An 18106-nucleotide genomic window follows, 5' to 3' on the forward strand; every position below is an offset into this window, starting at 1 on the left:
TACCTCTCCACCATTTTTCTCTCTCTCTCTCTCTCGCCCTCCATTGCCTTTGTGTTGTCAGTCTGCTTGTCCAGTGTCCAGTCCTAGATGACCTGTAGTTTCCTCCAGTTTTTAAACAGTTCCCTTCAGTTAAACCTTAAACATCGCCTAGTAAGGCTCCGCAAATATGGCTTGGACTAAAGGTTTGCGCAGATTTTCATTGGGAAGTTCTCGTAGTCACAGACTGCACCTTTAACATAGGCACTGCTTTCGTTGCTACAATGTAACATTGGTGGATACATGAAAACAGCTGCCAATTTTTCCCTTTGTTTTTATTGTGAAGTGCACTCCCTCCCAGTAAGCACAACCAAAACTCAAGTTTGTAAGCAACTTCACATATGAAATGCATCCTACCAACCAACACTACAGAGTGCTGGAGGACCATTGTGCTGTGTCGCCATGACCAGTTGTTGATTTAGTGACAAAACTCTTGTGCTGGCATGAAAAAAATCCATTTTGAAGAGTCTAATTTGAAGAGTCCAATTGTTGACCTCACAGAGGGAGGAAATAAGATTTGTTTATCGTTTATTATGGATCTCATCACTGTCATGAAAATAAAATCCAAGAGAAGTGGAATCTACAGCTTCCAAATGTCAAATGGAAAACTTAACTGCATTGAAGTTTATTACCAGTGTTGAAAACATACATAAGGTAGGAACTAGTTCTACAAGGTTTGGAAACACTGAAAATTACAATGCATTGATTGAACTTTGGTTATTTTTAAAACCAACACAGAGAATGATAGAAACACCCTTCTTCAAAACTCCACACCCAAAAATGTTAACTTATCTGTTCTCTTCAGAGATGTAGAATGACCTGCTATGTATTTCTACCATTTGCTGTTTCTGTTTCAGATTTCCAGCATCTGCAATTTGCTTTTTTTCTGGTTCTTTTTGGTTTGGAATACATTTTAATGGGCGAAATATATATAATTGCAGAGCCACAAAAGTGACAGCTTCAAGAAACTACAGTCGATCAACTGGCCAATGGAATTTTTTTCTCAGATATTCCATGTGAAGTTTAGTAATTTCCGAGTACCATTGTGCTACAAAGCAGCTACTTCATTAGCAACACATCATATTGTGGTTAAAATCTACTCTTGATTAATGGGAGATCTAAACTCAGATAATCTTGCCATTAACTCGAGAACTCCAGGAAATAAGATCTTGTCAATGAAACCATATTCTTTTTAAACCAGAAGGAAAGACCTTCTGCACTGCTGCTCAGGTGAGGTGAACTCTTGGACTCTGCTTTCCCATTTTAATTTATTTGTCACTTATTGTAAGAAATATAAAGAAAGTGATAGACCAAAGTTCCTCTTATGTGAAGAATAGACATACTTCTTTATCTGTCTGTATACTGCCTTTGCAGGATCAAGTGTTTCCCTTCCTTCCTGCATACCTTGATTCCACAAAATATCTTAAACTTAAAACAAGCAGTTATTGAAGGATAATTTATTTAAAAGAAAATCTGTGTTCTGCCCTGTCTTTTTTAATTTGACACAAACTTCCAACCGTTCTCAAAACATCAGTAAAGCATTTTTGCAGGTGTACTTTTAAACTATTGCCTAATAAAACTTTTTTTTAATGATCTGGGTGCATGGCAGTTGTAATGGTCATGCGTAGCAATGAGCTTCTGCACTCAGTTACATGATATCGTATTAGTATACTGTACTGGTTTCATATTTAAAGGAAGACCATAATGTACAGTTCATATCATGTATGCGAATTGAAGTGTTTATTGCACTGACTAATCATGCAAGGAATCAGCTGGCAATACAATACAGCTTTATACTAATTACAACAGACATTACATTCTGACTGGGAACTGTTGTAAAATTCACAACAAATTTGCAATTCGTCTAAGCTTTAGAGCCGCTCAGTGTTGCACGTGGAGGAGCTGTGAGGTTGGAAGAACTCAACAAAAAATACAGTTGAGACCTGGGTGAAAATAAAGCCCATAAGATTAAAATGAAAGTCTCCTCTCTCTGCTGGCAATAAAGATTCTACATGAAATGAGTCTGGGCACTCTTAGCCCAAGTTGTGATTGGCACGGTGCTTTTCTAAGGCTGCGATTAAGGCACATTGTTGGATAAAGTGAAGGATCCTCTCGTCTGCGCCTGGCAATGTTATACCTGATAAGGGAGTGCTTTGTGGGAATAATGGAAAAGCATTCTGCTCCTCAGAATTAACACCCTTCGTTTTGAAAAGCACAAAAAATATTTTTAAAATGTAAATTAAAAACATACCAGCCCCTGGACTCTAATAGTGAAATAACTTATAGATACATATTTATCGAGGCTTAAGTACATCAGGGTCTGTTGTAACACTTGGCTTTGCTTAATACCAAAACTGTCCCCAGTGTACTCAAGCCCATAATAAATGGATGCTTTCTCCTTCATCATTGCGTGAGTGTTTTAAACATGCAAATCTTTAGCTTCAACTCCCTAAATGCTCAATCCATTAACTCTTTCACTCTCAAAGACACAACTGTTGGAAGCACAAAGTATTTCCCTACAATTCATTTAAAGAGCAGCTTCAACTGGTTTCAGTCATCCTTCATCAGTCATTCAGCGCTTGAACAAATGCTTCAAGGTGAAGCACCTAGTACTTCAATTCTCAAGTCATTTTACCTTGATCTGCTCAAATTCTTCAGCTTTAGACACTAGAGCAAAAATGTCTGCCTCGGTCTTGTGAGCGTGGAACAGTTCGTTAAAAGTCTGAAAATGAAAGACAAAAAGTTGTAAATAAAATAGCAAAGCCAGGTTCCTCATTTACATTACAACATATATATATTTTGGAGTGGTTTTAAAGACATGGTCGTCACAGAAAAGTATGGAAAGGAAATAGTTCAAATTCTTTGAAGTGGCCAATAATAATACGGTAGTTGGAGGCTGGTACCGTTATTGCTAAATAGAATGCTGGATGCTTGCAGAAATTGTGTGTGATGGATGACGTATTTCTATGTGTTCTTTGTGCAATATTACATTCAGTTGTATTCCAACTTTATTCCTGTATGATGACCCATTTGAAAAATAATTGTGTGATGGAAAACATGTTTATTTCCCATTCATTAAAGCTTTAGCCTGCATGCTTTTTGCTATCAGGCAGATATAGTACATTGCACTATTATCCTTACATACATAACAGTAATCTAGAAAAATCTCATCAATACCATTGTGAAGTCAAAAGCTTTAATATTCATGACAGTTGGGGGCTCCAGACTGCATCAATCTGTCAAATCTCTGTGTTAAATCTTTTCATATGAATTTTTAGTTCGGTCAAGTATTGCAAATTTAATATGGAACATTGTTGCCACACTCCAAAAGGTACTATTTTGTATCATAGTAGGTACAGCACAGGAGGTGGCCATTCAGCCCAATGGCTTTTTGAAAGAGCTATCCAATTATTCCCATTTCCCTGCTCTTTCCTCATTGCCATTTAATTTTTTTCCCTTCAAGTATTTATCTAATTCCCTTTTGAAAGTTACTATTGAATCTGCTTCCACCACCCTTTCAGGCAGTGCATTCCAGATCATTACAACTCGCTGCAAAAAAAAATGTTTCCTCATGTCGCCTCTGGCTCTTTTGCCAATCGCCTTAAACCTGTGTCCTCTGGTTACTGACCCTTCTGCCAGTGGAGGTCCTGAGCTCAAGCAAAACACAATATTGCCTGGAATTAGCAATTAGTTTCAAGGGAAGGCAACCCACCTCAATTTATATTATTACCTAAAAAAAAAGTCAGGTTATGGTTTTCAGGCTACCAGCTGTGAAAAGACAATGTATGCAAGTTTGCCACTGTGTAGTGAAATGGAACTGTGTTGTCTGTGATTGTGACAACCATTTAAGGGGGTTGACATGCCAGATGGAAATTCCAAAAGGTTTTCTCAGGCCAGACTCAGTAAACATCTCCTGAGCTGAGGCTTGCTAGCCATATCCCTATCCCTTCGGGTGATAGAAAAGATGTTGTATAATTAGAACCCTGTTGAGAAAGAACCAGAGATTTTTCAAAGGACAGGTCAACCGTTGAAAGTCTGGTTTGATTGATAGCTCTCCGCTTAAAGGCTTCTTGGCGTATATTCTGAAGGCTGTTGACCATTTCTTCAGTTCAGTTTCAGGTTCTGCTGAAGGCTAAATAGAGCTCTGTGCAGAAAGTAGATATACCACTTCTCCTACATACAAACATCATATCGGGAAGTCTTGTGGTTTATTAGACAATGTAAGAAATATTTTGGAAAATATGCTTTCAAATTTTTGGGCAGTGATCTAATATTTTGTTGCTTTTATAAATCTTAGTGCTGACACTTTCTTATTGTTTTCTTTTGCTTCTGCATATTTTTAATTGTTGTAGTAAATTTTCGTAGCTTTAGCCTGAATGCAATAGCGTGGTGTTTCTATTTCTATTGAAGAGGACAGGGCCCGCGGGCATTCCATGTGACTTCAATTGCAAAATATCTTGGTAAAAGGATGATTGCTGATCCTGAGGTACACTAATTCCATTCACACCCACAAGACTAAAAGTTTCAGATAACAGGTGCTGGTTTGCTGCAAGTACAAATAATGTTGGCAAAAAATCCTAACTGTAACAATACTTTCTGAGGGACAAAATCAGTAGCATGGATACTACAGAAAAGAAGCTTTGCTTAAAAGGACAATTCTACTGAATCATCACATTTTGATGCAGAAGTACAATAACAAGTACAATTGACAGATACTGATAAGATATTCCTTTAATCTGTATAACAATTCAATGGAATGCACCACCTTTTAAATAAAGCAAATTGTCACTCCTCTCCCATATAAAAATGCTATTTTCTTTCTACACCACTCATCATTCTCCCCCAAAAATGTCAATGAACGAAGCACCTTGTCCCCATGCCTCTGCTGAGAACAGTCTTAAAATAATTACTAGATCGGTACATCGGGCCTTTGGACATCCAGCATCCAATTTGTCCTCCTACTCTTTCGGTGGGGAGGTGTCTAGCCTCTGCTCAGTAGCTCTCTGAGTTGGCATGGCTGATCGCAAGAGCTCTTCACACGGCAAGTCAAGGACGTGAATCTAAGCTCTACCAATCTGTTTGATTCATAGTGCCACCCCAAGTAAAATTACTCTGCGCTTGCTAAACTTTCTAAGTGAAAAACACATCCACATATGTGAGGTACATTTCCACTGCTTTTGCAGATTTGACAGTTGGTATCACGACAATTATTTTTCCAGTAATAGCATCTTTACTATGGCCAACTTTAGACTGGTTCAGGAAAATGAGCATGATGCCTTAACACCAATGTTGGGAATTACAGGCTTCCTGATTGAACTTCAGCAACATTAATCCTAAACCATCAACTACAACCAGTATTGATCCTTGATGAAAGAATTCACATTCTATATATTATGAAGCTATGGCTATCAGTTTAACACCAGTTAGAATCATTAAGCAACAAGAGAAGAACTTGGATTGGACTTCAATAAGGATTTTGGAATGCCAATACTGGAGGTATTGATCCCATGAACAATGAGGTGCGAACACAATGGCCGGGATTTTCATGATAATTGGCATCATAGTAATGGCACATCTACAGTGTTTTTTTAAAAATTCGTTCATGGGATGTGGGCGTCACTGGCGAGGCCAGCATTTATTGCCCATCCCTAATGGCCCTTGAGTAGGTGGTGGTGAGCTGCCTTCTTCAACCACTGCAGTCCGTGTGGTGACGGTTCTCCCACAGTGCTGTTAGGAAGGGAGTTCCAGGATTTTGACCCAGCGACGATGAAGGAACGGCGATATATTTCCAAGTCGGGATGGTTTGTGACTTGGAGGGGAACGTGCAGGTGGTGTTGTTCCCATGTGCCTGCTGCTCTTGTCCTTCTAGGTGGTAGAGGTTGCGGGTTTGGGAGGTACTGTCGAAGAAGCCTTGGCGAGTTGCTGCAGTGCATCCTGTGGATGGTACACACTGCAGCCACAGTGCGCCGGTGGTGAAGGAAGTGAATGTTTAGGGTGGTGGATGGGGTGCCAATCAAGCGGGCTGCTTTGTCCTGGATGATGTCGAACTTCTTGAGTGTTGTTGGAGCTGCACTCATTCAGGCAAGTGAAAAGAATTTCATCACACTCCTGACTTACGCCTTGTAGATGGTGGAATGGCTTTGGGTAGTCAGGAGGTGAGTCACTCGCTGCAGAATACCCAGCCTCTGACCTGCTCTTGTGGCCACAGTATTTATGTGGCTGGTCCAGTTAAGTTTCTGGTCAATGGTGACCCCCAGGATGTTGATGGTGGGGGATTCGGCAATGGCAATGCCGTTGAATGTCAAGGGGAGGTGGTTAGACTCTCTCTTGTTGGAGATGGTCATTGCCTGGTACTTGTCTGGCACGAATGTTACTTGCCACTTATCCGCCCAAGCCTGGATGTTGTCCAGGTCTTGCTGCATGCGGGCACGGATTGCTTCATTATCTGAGGGGTTGCGAATGGAACTGAACACTGTGCAATCATTAGCGAACATCTCCATTCTGACTTTATGATGGAGGGAAGGTCATTGATGAAGCAGCTGAAGATGGTTGGGCCTAGGACATTGCCCTGAGGAACTCCTGCAGCAATGCCCTGAGGCTGAGATGATTGGCCTCCAACAACCACTACCATCTTCCTTTGTGCTAGGTACGACTCCAGCCACTGGAGAGTTTTCCCCCTGATTCCCACTGACTTCAACTTTACTGGGGCTCCTTCGTGCCACACTCGGTCAAATGCTGCCTTGATGTCAAGGGCAGTCACTCTCACCTCACCTCTGGAATTCAGACTTTTGTCCATGTTTGAACCAAAGCTATAATGAGGTCTGGAGCCGAGTGGTAAAGGCGGAATCCAAACTGAGCACGGTGAGCAAGTTATTGGTGAGTAAGTGCCGCTTGATAGCACTATCGACGACACCTTCCATCACTTTGCTGATGATTGAGAGTAGACTGATGGAGCCGTAATTGGTCGGATTGGATTTGTCCTGCTTTTTGTGGACAGGACACACCTGGGCAATTTTCCACATTGTCGGGTAGATGCCAGTGTTGTAGCTGTACTGGAACAGTTTGGCTAGAGGCGCAGCTAGTTCTGGAGCACAAGTCTTCAGCACTACAGCCGGGATGCTTTCGGGGCCCATAGCCTTTGCTGTATCCTGTGCACTCAGCCGTTTCTTGATATCACATGGAGTGAATCGAATTGGCTGAAGACTGGCTTCAGTGATGGTGGGGATATCGGGAGGAGGCAGAGATGGATCACCCACTCAGCACTTCTGGCTGAAGATGGTTGCAAACACTTCAGCCTTGTCTTTTGCACTCACATGCTGGACTCTGCCATCATTGAGGATGTGGATGTTTACAGACCCTCCTCCTCCGAGTAGTTGTTTAATTGTCCACCACCATTCACGACTGGATGTGGCAGGACTGCAGAGCTTTGATCTAATCGATTGGTTGTGGAATCGCTTAGCTCTGTCTATAGCATGTTGGTTCCGCTGTTTAGCATGCATGTAATCCTGAGTTGTAGCTTCACCAGGTTGGCACCTCATTTTTAGGTTCGCCTGGTGCAACTCCTGGCATGCTCTTCTACACTCCTCATTGAATCAGGGTTGAAACCCCTGGCTTGTTGGCAATGGTAGAGTGAGGAATATGCCGGGCCATGAGGTAACAGATTGTGCTGGAATACAATTCTGCTGCTGCTGATGGCCCACAGCGCCTCAATGATGCCCAGTTTTGAGCTGCTCGATCTGTTCTGAATCTATCCCATTTAGCACGGTGACAGTGCCACACAACACGTTGGATGGTATCCTCAGTGCGAAGACAGGACTTCATCTCCACGAGGACTGTGCGGTGGTCACTCCTACCAATACTGTCGTGGACAGATGCATCTGCGACAGGTAGATTGGTGCGGACGAGGTCAAGTAGGTTTCTCCCTCGTGTTGGTTCGCTCTCCACCTGCCGCAGGCCCAGTCTGGCAGCTATGCTCTTCAGGACTCGGCCAGCTCGGTCAGTAGTGGTGCTACCGAGTCACTCTTGGTGATGGACATTGAAGTCCCCCACCCAGAGTATATTCTGTGCCCGTGCTACCCTCAGTGCTTCTTCCAAGTGGTGCTCAACATGGAGGAGGACTGATTCGTCAGCTGAGGGAGGACGGAAGGTGGTTATCAGCAGGAGGTTTCCTTGCCCATGTTTGACCTGATGCCATGAGATTTCATGGGGTCCGGAGTCAATGTTGAGGACTCCCAGGGCCACTCCCTCCTGACTGTATAACACTGTATCGCCACCCCTGGTGGGTCTGTCCTGCCAGTGGGACAGGACATACCCCAGGGATGGTGATGGAAGAGTCTGGAACGTTGGCTGAAAGGTATGATTCTGTGAGTATGGCTATGTCAGGCTGTTGCTTAACTAGTCTGTGGGACAGCTCTCCCTATTTTGGCTCAAGTGTACGCCATTACGATGCAGAAATTCCAGGAAATTATGAAGTGAGTGACTTATGCAATTACTTGCGGCACACCATAATTTCCTGGGCTTTTTACCACTCCGCTGAGACCTCTGACAAAACACTTAATATAGCTCTGCCCCCTTCAAAATCAATGGCGATCGAGAATTTGCTGAATTAACGCTTTGATCACCACCGACAGACAATTATGGAATGGCGCTGGTAGGCTCAGAATCAGCATAGTTATCAGCAGGAAAGGTTTCATTTTATAATAAACTTAAAATTTAAGGTTGCCTTGACCTGAAAGGAAGATATCAATGGACTGGTCAGGTGGGCAGAAAAGTGGCAAATGGAAATCAATCCAGAGAAGTGTGAGGTAATGCATTTGGGGAGGGCCAACAAGGCAAGGGAGTACACACTAAATGGTAGGATACTGAGAAGTGTAGAGGAACAGAGGGACCTTGGCTTGCATGTCCACAGATTCCCGAAGGTAGCAGGACAGATCGATAAGGTGGTTAAGGCGACAAATGGGATACTTTCCTTTATTAGCCGAGGCATAGAATATAAAACCAGGGAGGTTATGCTAGAACTGTATAAAACACTTGTTAGGCCACAGCTAGAGTTCTGCGTACAGTTCTGATCACCACATTACAGGAAAGATGTAATTGCACCAGAGAGGGTACAGAGGAGATTTACGAGGATGTTGCCAGGACTGGAGAATCTTAGCTATGAGGAAAGGTTGGATAGGCTAGAGTTGCTTTCTTTAGAACAGAGGAAGTTGAGGGGAGATTTAATTGAGGTGTATAAAATTATGAGGGGCCTAGATAGAGTGAATAGGAAGGACCTATTTCCCTTAGCAGAGAGGTCAATAACCAGGGGTGGGGGTGGGAGGGGGCATAGATTTAAAGTAATTGGTAGAAAAATTGGAGGGGAGTTGAGGAGAAATTTTTTCACCCAGAGGGTGGTGGGAGTTTGGTAATCACTGCCTGAAAGGGTGGTAGAGGCACCCTCATCACATTTAAAAAGTACTTGGACATGCATTTGAAGTGCCATAACCTACAAGGCTACGGACCTAGAGCTGGAAAATGGGATCAGGCTGGATAGCTCTTTTTCGGATGGCACAGACAGGATGGCTTCCTTCTGTGCTGTAAATTTCTATGACTCTATGAATCCTTGGGGATAATATTTTTACTGACTTGTTCCAGTAACTTCATTGAAATCTTGATCCTCAATTAAGTAATAATGGCACATAAATTGCTCTGGGCAGCAAACCAGCAGTGGTTGCCGCTCATTAGATTTAAATTCACCCACCAAGTAACCGTGTTCTTTTTGGCGGCAACTTTCTTGAACTGCGATTTCAAATAACATCAACGTTCTTTCCCAGGCTGTGTGAGTAGTGAAACGATCTGTAAGGCCCCTCAACCAATCAGCTTGAAGCAAGCCACGCTGTGAGAACCAGGAAGTGCAGTTCATTCACAAACAGCGCAGACTAAAAACCCGGATGTGCCCAATAAGGTATTATAAAATGACAGAGAGAAAGTGAAATAAAGAGATAAGATTAAAAGACTGAGATAAAAGAGACAGGAGAAAGTAAAAAAAAACAAATTTTTTACATTTTTTAATTTATAATTTTTTTTTAAATGTCCAAAAACTATTAATATCAGGAATAATGAGACTCCACATATTAAAAAGTTAATTTTTAGTGCCAGAGACTTACCACGCTGTTAAAACTTAGTTTAGATTTAAAAAACTGAGCATACCCGTTTTGTGGTGAGATTAGTTAGTTTCCAGCTGGGAAGGAGAACAAGTTGGTGCTGATCCGTTGATTCCATTGATTGCAGCCGGTGATATCCTTTTAAGGCGAAGCGAACCTGGAAGAGCAAGTTCCTGATCTCTGCGTTTAACTGTGCATGTGCGGTCGCCGGAACTTGCTCTTCGATTTTGCCACCAATAACAGTGAATGCTGTTAGGCTCACTGTTATTTTGATATTTCTGGGCCAATATCAGTGTTTTGACAGCCAGGCACGTTTGAGCCGATATGCAAATCACAGCTCGGTTGACGTTCAAACTTCAGCAAAATAACAGTCACGCCCTTTTGAAACCGAGTCCATAACAGACCCACATCAGGCAAACTAACAGTATAAATCTGTTGTACATTCAGTGCTTAAACAGAGATGTGGATATCTTCTTTGCATGTACATATGGAAAGGTAAGCCCGATTCAGAGCAAATCACCTACTGTATGCAAAACTGAAAAAAAAATGATTCGATCAGTCTGTAGAGAGTTACCCTGTTATAATTTTATTTTACAGTCTATCGGAGCTTGGCTTGCAAAACATGAATGAGTTTAATTAATTATGCAAGTGTGCACTGTTGTCACCAGTAAATTGGTGAAATCGATACTCTATTTATAGTAATCAAGTTTATTTATACTAATCTATTTAAACTAAATTTATACTAATCAACTCAGGTAAAGGAGATTTTGAAATATGAAGATAGGAAACCCTCATGAATTGTTTAGCTCGTTTACTTTTATAGAAACGTAATCTGTTGCTCTGTTTGGTGTCTGGCCTTGGCTCTCTATCGGACATTGGCTGTGCCGATTCTGAGTCACCACGATGCTCACTGTGGCATATTCAAAAGAATTTCGGAGAAAATTTTGGTGCAGCCTCACCACCGGAGGATTGGGGAGCGCAACAGTCTAACTTATGGGGTTTGGGGCCGAATACGCTGTTCCAGGAAAATCCGGGCCATTTGTTTCAACAATCAGTACAGTAGTTACAGAGCCAGTCTATGTAACAGTATGTTTGTGGCTGGGGCGCCTTTTTCTCCTAATGGTTAAATATTAAACAAAGACAAATCTGTATCAATGGGTTAAATCCACCAACTCCGCAAAAAAAAATCTGGTCTAAAAGTGGCAATTATCATATTGCAATTGAAGTCTGTTAATTGGAATGTCATGATGCAAGTGTAAATATTCCAATTAAACAATTAATCAAACTCTTTCGGCACTGATATAAGTATCCTACTGGTTTCTGAAAAAATGGGTGAGAACCAGGGACGTTTCCAAAAATCTGCACTAATTAATGATAAATGGAAATTGTACATTTCATCCAATATTTCACTGATAGCTAATAAAGGAATTTCATTTACTAAACATATACAGGGATTACTCCTGAACAGGGTGGTTTCCAGAATAATTAATGGTTTCCAAAATTGTTAAGTCATTCAGATGTATACATAGCCTTTTAAATCCATACCTCAATAGTATTATATTGAATATAGTAGTGGCTGGCTGTTCTACCAAGATCTGTTATTGAAAAATAACCAGTCCTCTCTTCAAAACGAACCATCCTGGCTTTGTCTAGTTTTTGGCCAGCCTCAATGACTAGCTCTCGCCTGTATTTTTCCAGTCCAGGGTCCATCTGAATAGGGGATACAAGTGAACACAATTAGGACAATAGGGTGGGGTCCGACAAAAATAAATGGTACTTAGCAGACAATAAATAAACTTTACCATTATACCTCTACCCTTACAATTTAAACCAACAGATGAGTTTTTCTTTGCTTCTTTCCTGTACCCACATTAAGGATTAATCACTCCTTCCCTTACAATGAAACAGAATGGGGTTTCACGTCAACTGAAGCATGACAGCTGTTTTGATGAGACTATGAGCATTGAACCACTAAATGCTAATTCAATGTATTTCCAATACCTCTACTGCCAAACAAACAGAATAAATACACAGGGTTGAGTCACAATGACAGTACACATACTTGTTATGTGGGTCTATAATGACAAAAAAGTTTTCTTAATGAACTTAAAGGAATGCTGTGATCTGTAAAGTGGTTCCACAGACAAGTATTTGTTTTCAGGTTGTAATTTGTACTAATGAAGGAGCAGAAAACACAAGTGGGATTTTATCTGCTTTCTACCTGGTAAGCTTTGTGATTGATCCCATAGGCTAATGGGTTTGCTCTCGTCCGCACATAAAGGTAGGTGTAGCTCAGCCATTTTACTGCTTCTTCTACATTAGTCACCGTTCCCAAGGCTATCTAGAAAGACAAATCATGAAATGCAAAATTAATGACAATTTGGGACAAGGCTGCAGAAAAATTCAGCTAATGATATTGATGACTTTTCTGGATGTATATTTGTTAGCACTTTACTTATGTAACAACAAACATTGCATTTCAAAGACATTCATTGCTTTGAGATGTTTGAGTCCAGGAAGCTGGATATTGCAGCAATATAGATTTGCACACCAATACAGTATAAGATGTGGAACTCGCCAGATGTGGAACCGGCCAACAAGGTGGGGGAGGTGGGGGGGGGGGGGTGGGGGGGGTGGTGATCATTACCACTGCGGAGTCCTCCTGGCTCCACAGGAACGTTCTTTAAATATCATAAAACTGAACTTGCAGTTGGCGGGTGCTGATTAGGCCACTGAAGAATCCTAAGCGGATTCTAATGTGAGCCTGCCCCACTCTTTGCTGCCCAATTTCTGTAAGGGGACCTAAAACAGGCTTTAGGCCCCTTATTTACATACCCTAGAGATGCCTGCAAAACGGCCCGACTGAATTTGGCAGAATATTGAGCCCCGAAATTGAGCACCGTCGTGCCCATTTTATGCCAGTAAAACAGGTGCAACGAGGTCAAATATCTGCCTCAATGTATCGTGCAGGATGGCTTGAGACATTCTAGTGTGAAATGCAAAAAGGCAGTGTTTTGACTTTTCCTCTTTGTTTTGCTAGTCACAAAAACATTGAAAACATTGGAGAAACAAGCATTGTTACATAACAGCTTAACAGCTACAAAAGAAATGTTTCTGTAAACTGTCAAATGTACTATGAAATAGAATCAAGGAATTGTACTGAGCTTATATTTCATGATGCACCTTACACTCTGAATTGTGTGGTGTGGCGGAAAGAGTTCTGACAAAGGGTATTAACCTAAAATGTTAACCTACTTTCTCTTTACAGATTCTGATGCGTTTTTCCAGCATTTTCTGCTTTTATTTTAGATTTATAGCATGTGCATTATTTTTATTTTTTTTATCTCTAGTGCTTAAAGTTATTTTGGAGCAGAATTGCAACTCCAGTCAATAAAAGTTTTACACGGTAATTTAAAACCAAATTTATGCCCCATTTTCCACCTCGTAAAATGTTGCTACTTTGTTTGGTTCATATCAAGCTCAATGCTTATATTTAATTACCCCAGTGACTCTTTAACAACTTTAGTGAAGCAACATGAGTTTTATAACAGCAACAAAAACAAATCTGAACACGCCCTTTGAGACAAAGACTTGAATGCAAAACTGTGGTTTTGTCTCTTAAATAGCGAGACACAAACTGTTTTGGCCAAATAGCTTTTAATTTACTAACATGAAGGATGCATTTACATTGCAACGATAGCATCAGTGTAAAGCACATACCCACTACAGTTATAGTGTAAATACAGCCAAAATCCGGAGTTAGGACTCAATCTAACATTGGAGCAAAGCAAACTGAGGCTTTGCTTTAACTCCACATTTAGTGTAAATGCACACTAATTTACACCAACTGCTTTATTATGGATCACAGGATATTATGTGATTATTATTTCCTTTGCATTATCTATAGAACAATTAAAGTGACATTGGTCTAATATAAAAACAATTTTCAGATTGGTTTTCATGATCTAACTGAATGGCGGGACAGGCTCGAGGGACGGAATGGCCTACTGCTGTTCCTCTGTTCCTATTCCTAATAAAGAATTTGGCAAACTGCTCTTTTCTTTCTTTCATTACAAACATTCCACACAATGTAAATTATGTCCAAATGCAAAACCGCGTTAACTGTACATGATATCAATGTGTCGCATATTATCCACTGCTATTTTTGGTTCTTTCTTCCTACTCAAAAATATCTGTCAAAAAAATTTTCATAAAGACAGAGCCCCTTTCATGCTATCAACAAAAAACATACAAAGTAGTTTTCAAATATAAAATTATTAAATTAGAAAATTTTCACTGTTATCCATAATATAATATAAAAGTCCCATTTAATGTCAGCACTATCTGATAATTTATCTAAACTTATCGATTTACATCCACCTTGAACAAGTGGCTGGAGTCATACCTGACACAAAGGAAGATGAATGTGGTTGTCGGGGGCCAGATGTAACAACCTCATGACATCACTGCAGAAGTTCCTCAGAGAATCGCCCTCAGCCCAACCACCTTCAGCTGCCTCATTAATGACTTCACCTTCGTCATAAGATCGAGAGTGGGCTGTTCAGTGGCAATTTCAGTGTTCAATTCCATTCACAACTTCGCTGATAATAGAGCAGCAGCACATGCCAGCCTAAAGCAGGACCTGGATAAGATCCAGACTAGGGCTGACAAGTGGCGGGTAACATTCTCGCCACACAAATGTCAGGTAATGACCAACTTGAACAAGAGAAAGCCCATCCATCTCCCCACGATCTTCAGCAGCACCAATGTCGTTAAGTCCCCCACCATCAACATCTTGGAGGTCACCACTGATCAGAAACTTAATTGGACCAACCATATCAACAATGTAGCTACAAGAGCAGGACAGTGACTGGGTTCTCTGCACTGTGGCTCGGCGTCTGACCCTTCAAAATCTCTCCATCATCTACAAGGTTCACGTCAGGAGTGTAATGAAATGCTCACCACTTGCCTGGATGGTTGCAGCTGAAACTTCAGCCAGAAGCTTGACAGCATCCAGGACAGAGCAATTTGTTTGATTGGCACCCTTGTCACCAGGCTCACTAGCCGCATCGTCCATCACCGGCATGCTTTAGCTGCAGTATTTACAATCTACAGGATGTGCTGCAGCAACTCACTAAGGTTACTTTGACAGTAAGGACAAGAAAAAGACAAGAGCAGCAACGCCATGGGAATGCCATCACCTCCAAATTCCCTACCAAGTCACACACCATCGTAACTTGGGCATATATTTGCATGCTTTCAATTCTTCCAAAACCTAACACTAATGTGGAAGCAACATCACCACAAGGACTGCAGTGGCTGAAAAAGGCTTACTAGCTTCTCAGGGCAATTGAGGATGGGCAATAAATGCGGCCATGCCAGTGTTGCCCACACATACCGAGAACAAATAAAAAAAAGTCATACTTCTTTCACATTTCTTCACGCCAACAATGAGGGGAAGTCCATGAATACTTTATAAGACAATAACTCTCTGTAACACACTTTTACATGTTTCTGTTATAGCATACAATGCTTCTAGCTGGTATAGAACATATAATGCTGGATTTTGCACTCTCAATGTACAAACATTGCTAATATTGTAATATACTGTAGGTAGCTTTTAAAAATTAATTTAAGACTGTGTGTACATAGTATAGTTTTTGACTTAACAAACTGTTGTTTGAACTCTCAAGTGAACATTGCAATTATAATCAGATAGTTTGGATATATAACACCCTCTCCTCTTATAACACAATTTTATGATCCCCACAACAGCATTAGAGAGGGTCTAATTACATCAAGAACAAGAATTTTCCCTTGCAATAAAAACATAATGTTTGTACTTGAGCGTCAAAAATCAAAATGCTTGTGTCAACAAGTTACTTTATCAATTCTGTTAGGCATTTCATGAAGTAACTTTTAATGTTGTGATATCTACTAGAACCCATGGTACTGAACATTAAATATGCACTTGCAAACTAAATTACATTACAGTTCAAATAGGGAGGTTGCAAAACACAAATGCTGCCCTTAGATTATACAAAGTAAGCAACAACCTCTACCTTCTTACTTCAATATAGCTTCAGTGCCACCTAGTGGTTTTCCACAGTTATGTGTAGACTATGGATGTTTCTTCTTGTGATCCTTAAAAGTATGGGCGCTAAATTGGGCTGTGTAGCACCCGTTCTAATGGTGCTACGCGGCCTTTCGAACATCCAAGATGGTGTCATGGCTGCGTATGCACGTTTCCAGCATGACGTGTGCCAGACGCCATCTTGTCGCCTAATATATGCGATGCGATTTTAGAACCCTTCACTCACTCACCCGACGAAGGAGATAAGCTCCAAAAGCTTGTGATTTTCAAATAAAACTGTTGGACTATAACCTGGTGTTGTAAGATTCCTTACAGATGCCATCTTGGTATAGGAGTTAGTGCAGGCGCAAATACCAAACGCCGGAAGCATGTAAAGTAAGGAGAAAATGGATGCAATCAGTGTGCAATGCTGATTTAAAGTGATAGACGCCATTTTGGCACTTAACGCTCAACTCAACGCATAGTCTTAATCACGACCATCTGAATGTGTCTTAGAGTGCCTGGAGGACGCCCCACCAACGCTATTTAAAGGGACCATGCAGGATTCAGGTTAGTGGCTGGATTATTGTTTCTGGCTACCGATTCACTTGTAATTGTTTTTGGAGGTGTGCTATACTTGAATACTAGGACTAGGGGACATTGTCTAACATTTAGAGCCAGGACGTGCAGGAGTGAAGTTAAGAAACTCTTCTACACGCAAAGGGTGGTAGAGGTTTGGGGCACTCTTCTGCAAACGGCAGTTGATGCTAGCTCAATTGTGAATTCTAAATCTGAGATTGTTAGATTTCTGTGAATCAAGGATATTAAGGGATATGGGGCTAAGGTCACAGGTCCAGCATGATCTCATTGAATGGTGCAACAGAATCGAGGGGCTAAATGGCACAGCCACCTCCTGTTATGCGCCACTTTCTTCTGCAAGAAAGCGGGAAGTGTGTCTGGGTGATTTGCCTTTCATAGTTGAATAGCTGCTAGTGGGTGTGGCCTGTGAGTTGTGGGTGGGCGGCTTGCAATGGTGGTAATGTGTGAGGGTGAGAGGAAGCATCTGATGGGAGAATTGGGTACTGATGGAAAGAGTTTGTTGGTATGTGGGTGATGAGGGGTGTAGTGTGTGGAGCAGTGGATGCAGCTAGTGGTGCAGTTGGTAGGAGACGCCACTTGACAGTTGACTTCACTCACCTTGACCACTCGTGTGAAAGCATTGAACTTCTTCCTGCACTGCATCCATGTTCGTGGTGCTATGCGCCTGGCACTGACTTCGTCCTCTGCTGCCTCCCACTGCCTTTTGGCCATATGACTGGAGGGCCTCTTGCCCACCCCTACCACTCCCTCCCGTGGATATCGGATCTCCCTCCTTCTGTCCACCTCTTGCACCAAGGCCTTTAGTGCACCAGCAGAGAACCTTGGAGCACACACTCTCGCAGGCCTGGTACAAACTCAGATCGGCAGATTGTTGAGGTCTGGCATGCAGATTGGAGGGTGTGGGATTTAATAGTGCGCAACCTTTATTCAATGTTTTAACATAACTCATCAGTGTGTAAACATAGGGATGGGACCTGCATCTGTGTTTTAAGTGTGCACTGTCTGATCTCTGTTCAAACTCCGTGCAGACAGCAGACTGTTATTTTTAGCTACCTTTGAGATTTGAAGAGACATCCTGTCTTAGAGATTGCAGCTCCCCCTGCTGGTGGAAAGTGCAAATTGCATTGAATATCCGTGCAAGGCCTGGATTTCAACGCAGATTGACGGTGAGTACTGAGGCAGGATGAAGTTCTCGTCCTGTCAGCGCAGGGGCCATTGGGCGCAGGTTAATAGCGGATCACGTTACCTACGCCCA

General features: G+C 41.7%; 1 protein-coding gene across 2 annotated transcripts in view; it reads right to left on the minus strand.

The window, feature by feature from the left end:
• The window catches only part of ascc3 (activating signal cointegrator 1 complex subunit 3), a 599461-nt gene that overhangs the window by 202100 nt on the left and 379255 nt on the right, over window positions 1–18106 (minus strand). For both annotated transcript variants that reach the window (XM_067984949.1, XM_067984950.1), the window contains exons 17-19: window positions 12400–12519; window positions 11724–11888; window positions 2672–2758 (exon numbers count right to left, since the gene is read on the minus strand). In XM_067984949.1, the coding sequence (XP_067841050.1) occupies window positions 2672–2758; window positions 11724–11888; window positions 12400–12519 (372 nt within the window). The remainder of the gene's footprint in view (window positions 1–2671; window positions 2759–11723; window positions 11889–12399; window positions 12520–18106) is intronic.

The sequence above is a fragment of the Heptranchias perlo genome, chromosome 5 (genome assembly GCF_035084215.1).
Source record: "Heptranchias perlo isolate sHepPer1 chromosome 5, sHepPer1.hap1, whole genome shotgun sequence".
In the NCBI taxonomy this organism is placed as follows: domain Eukaryota; kingdom Metazoa; phylum Chordata; class Chondrichthyes; order Hexanchiformes; family Hexanchidae; genus Heptranchias; species Heptranchias perlo.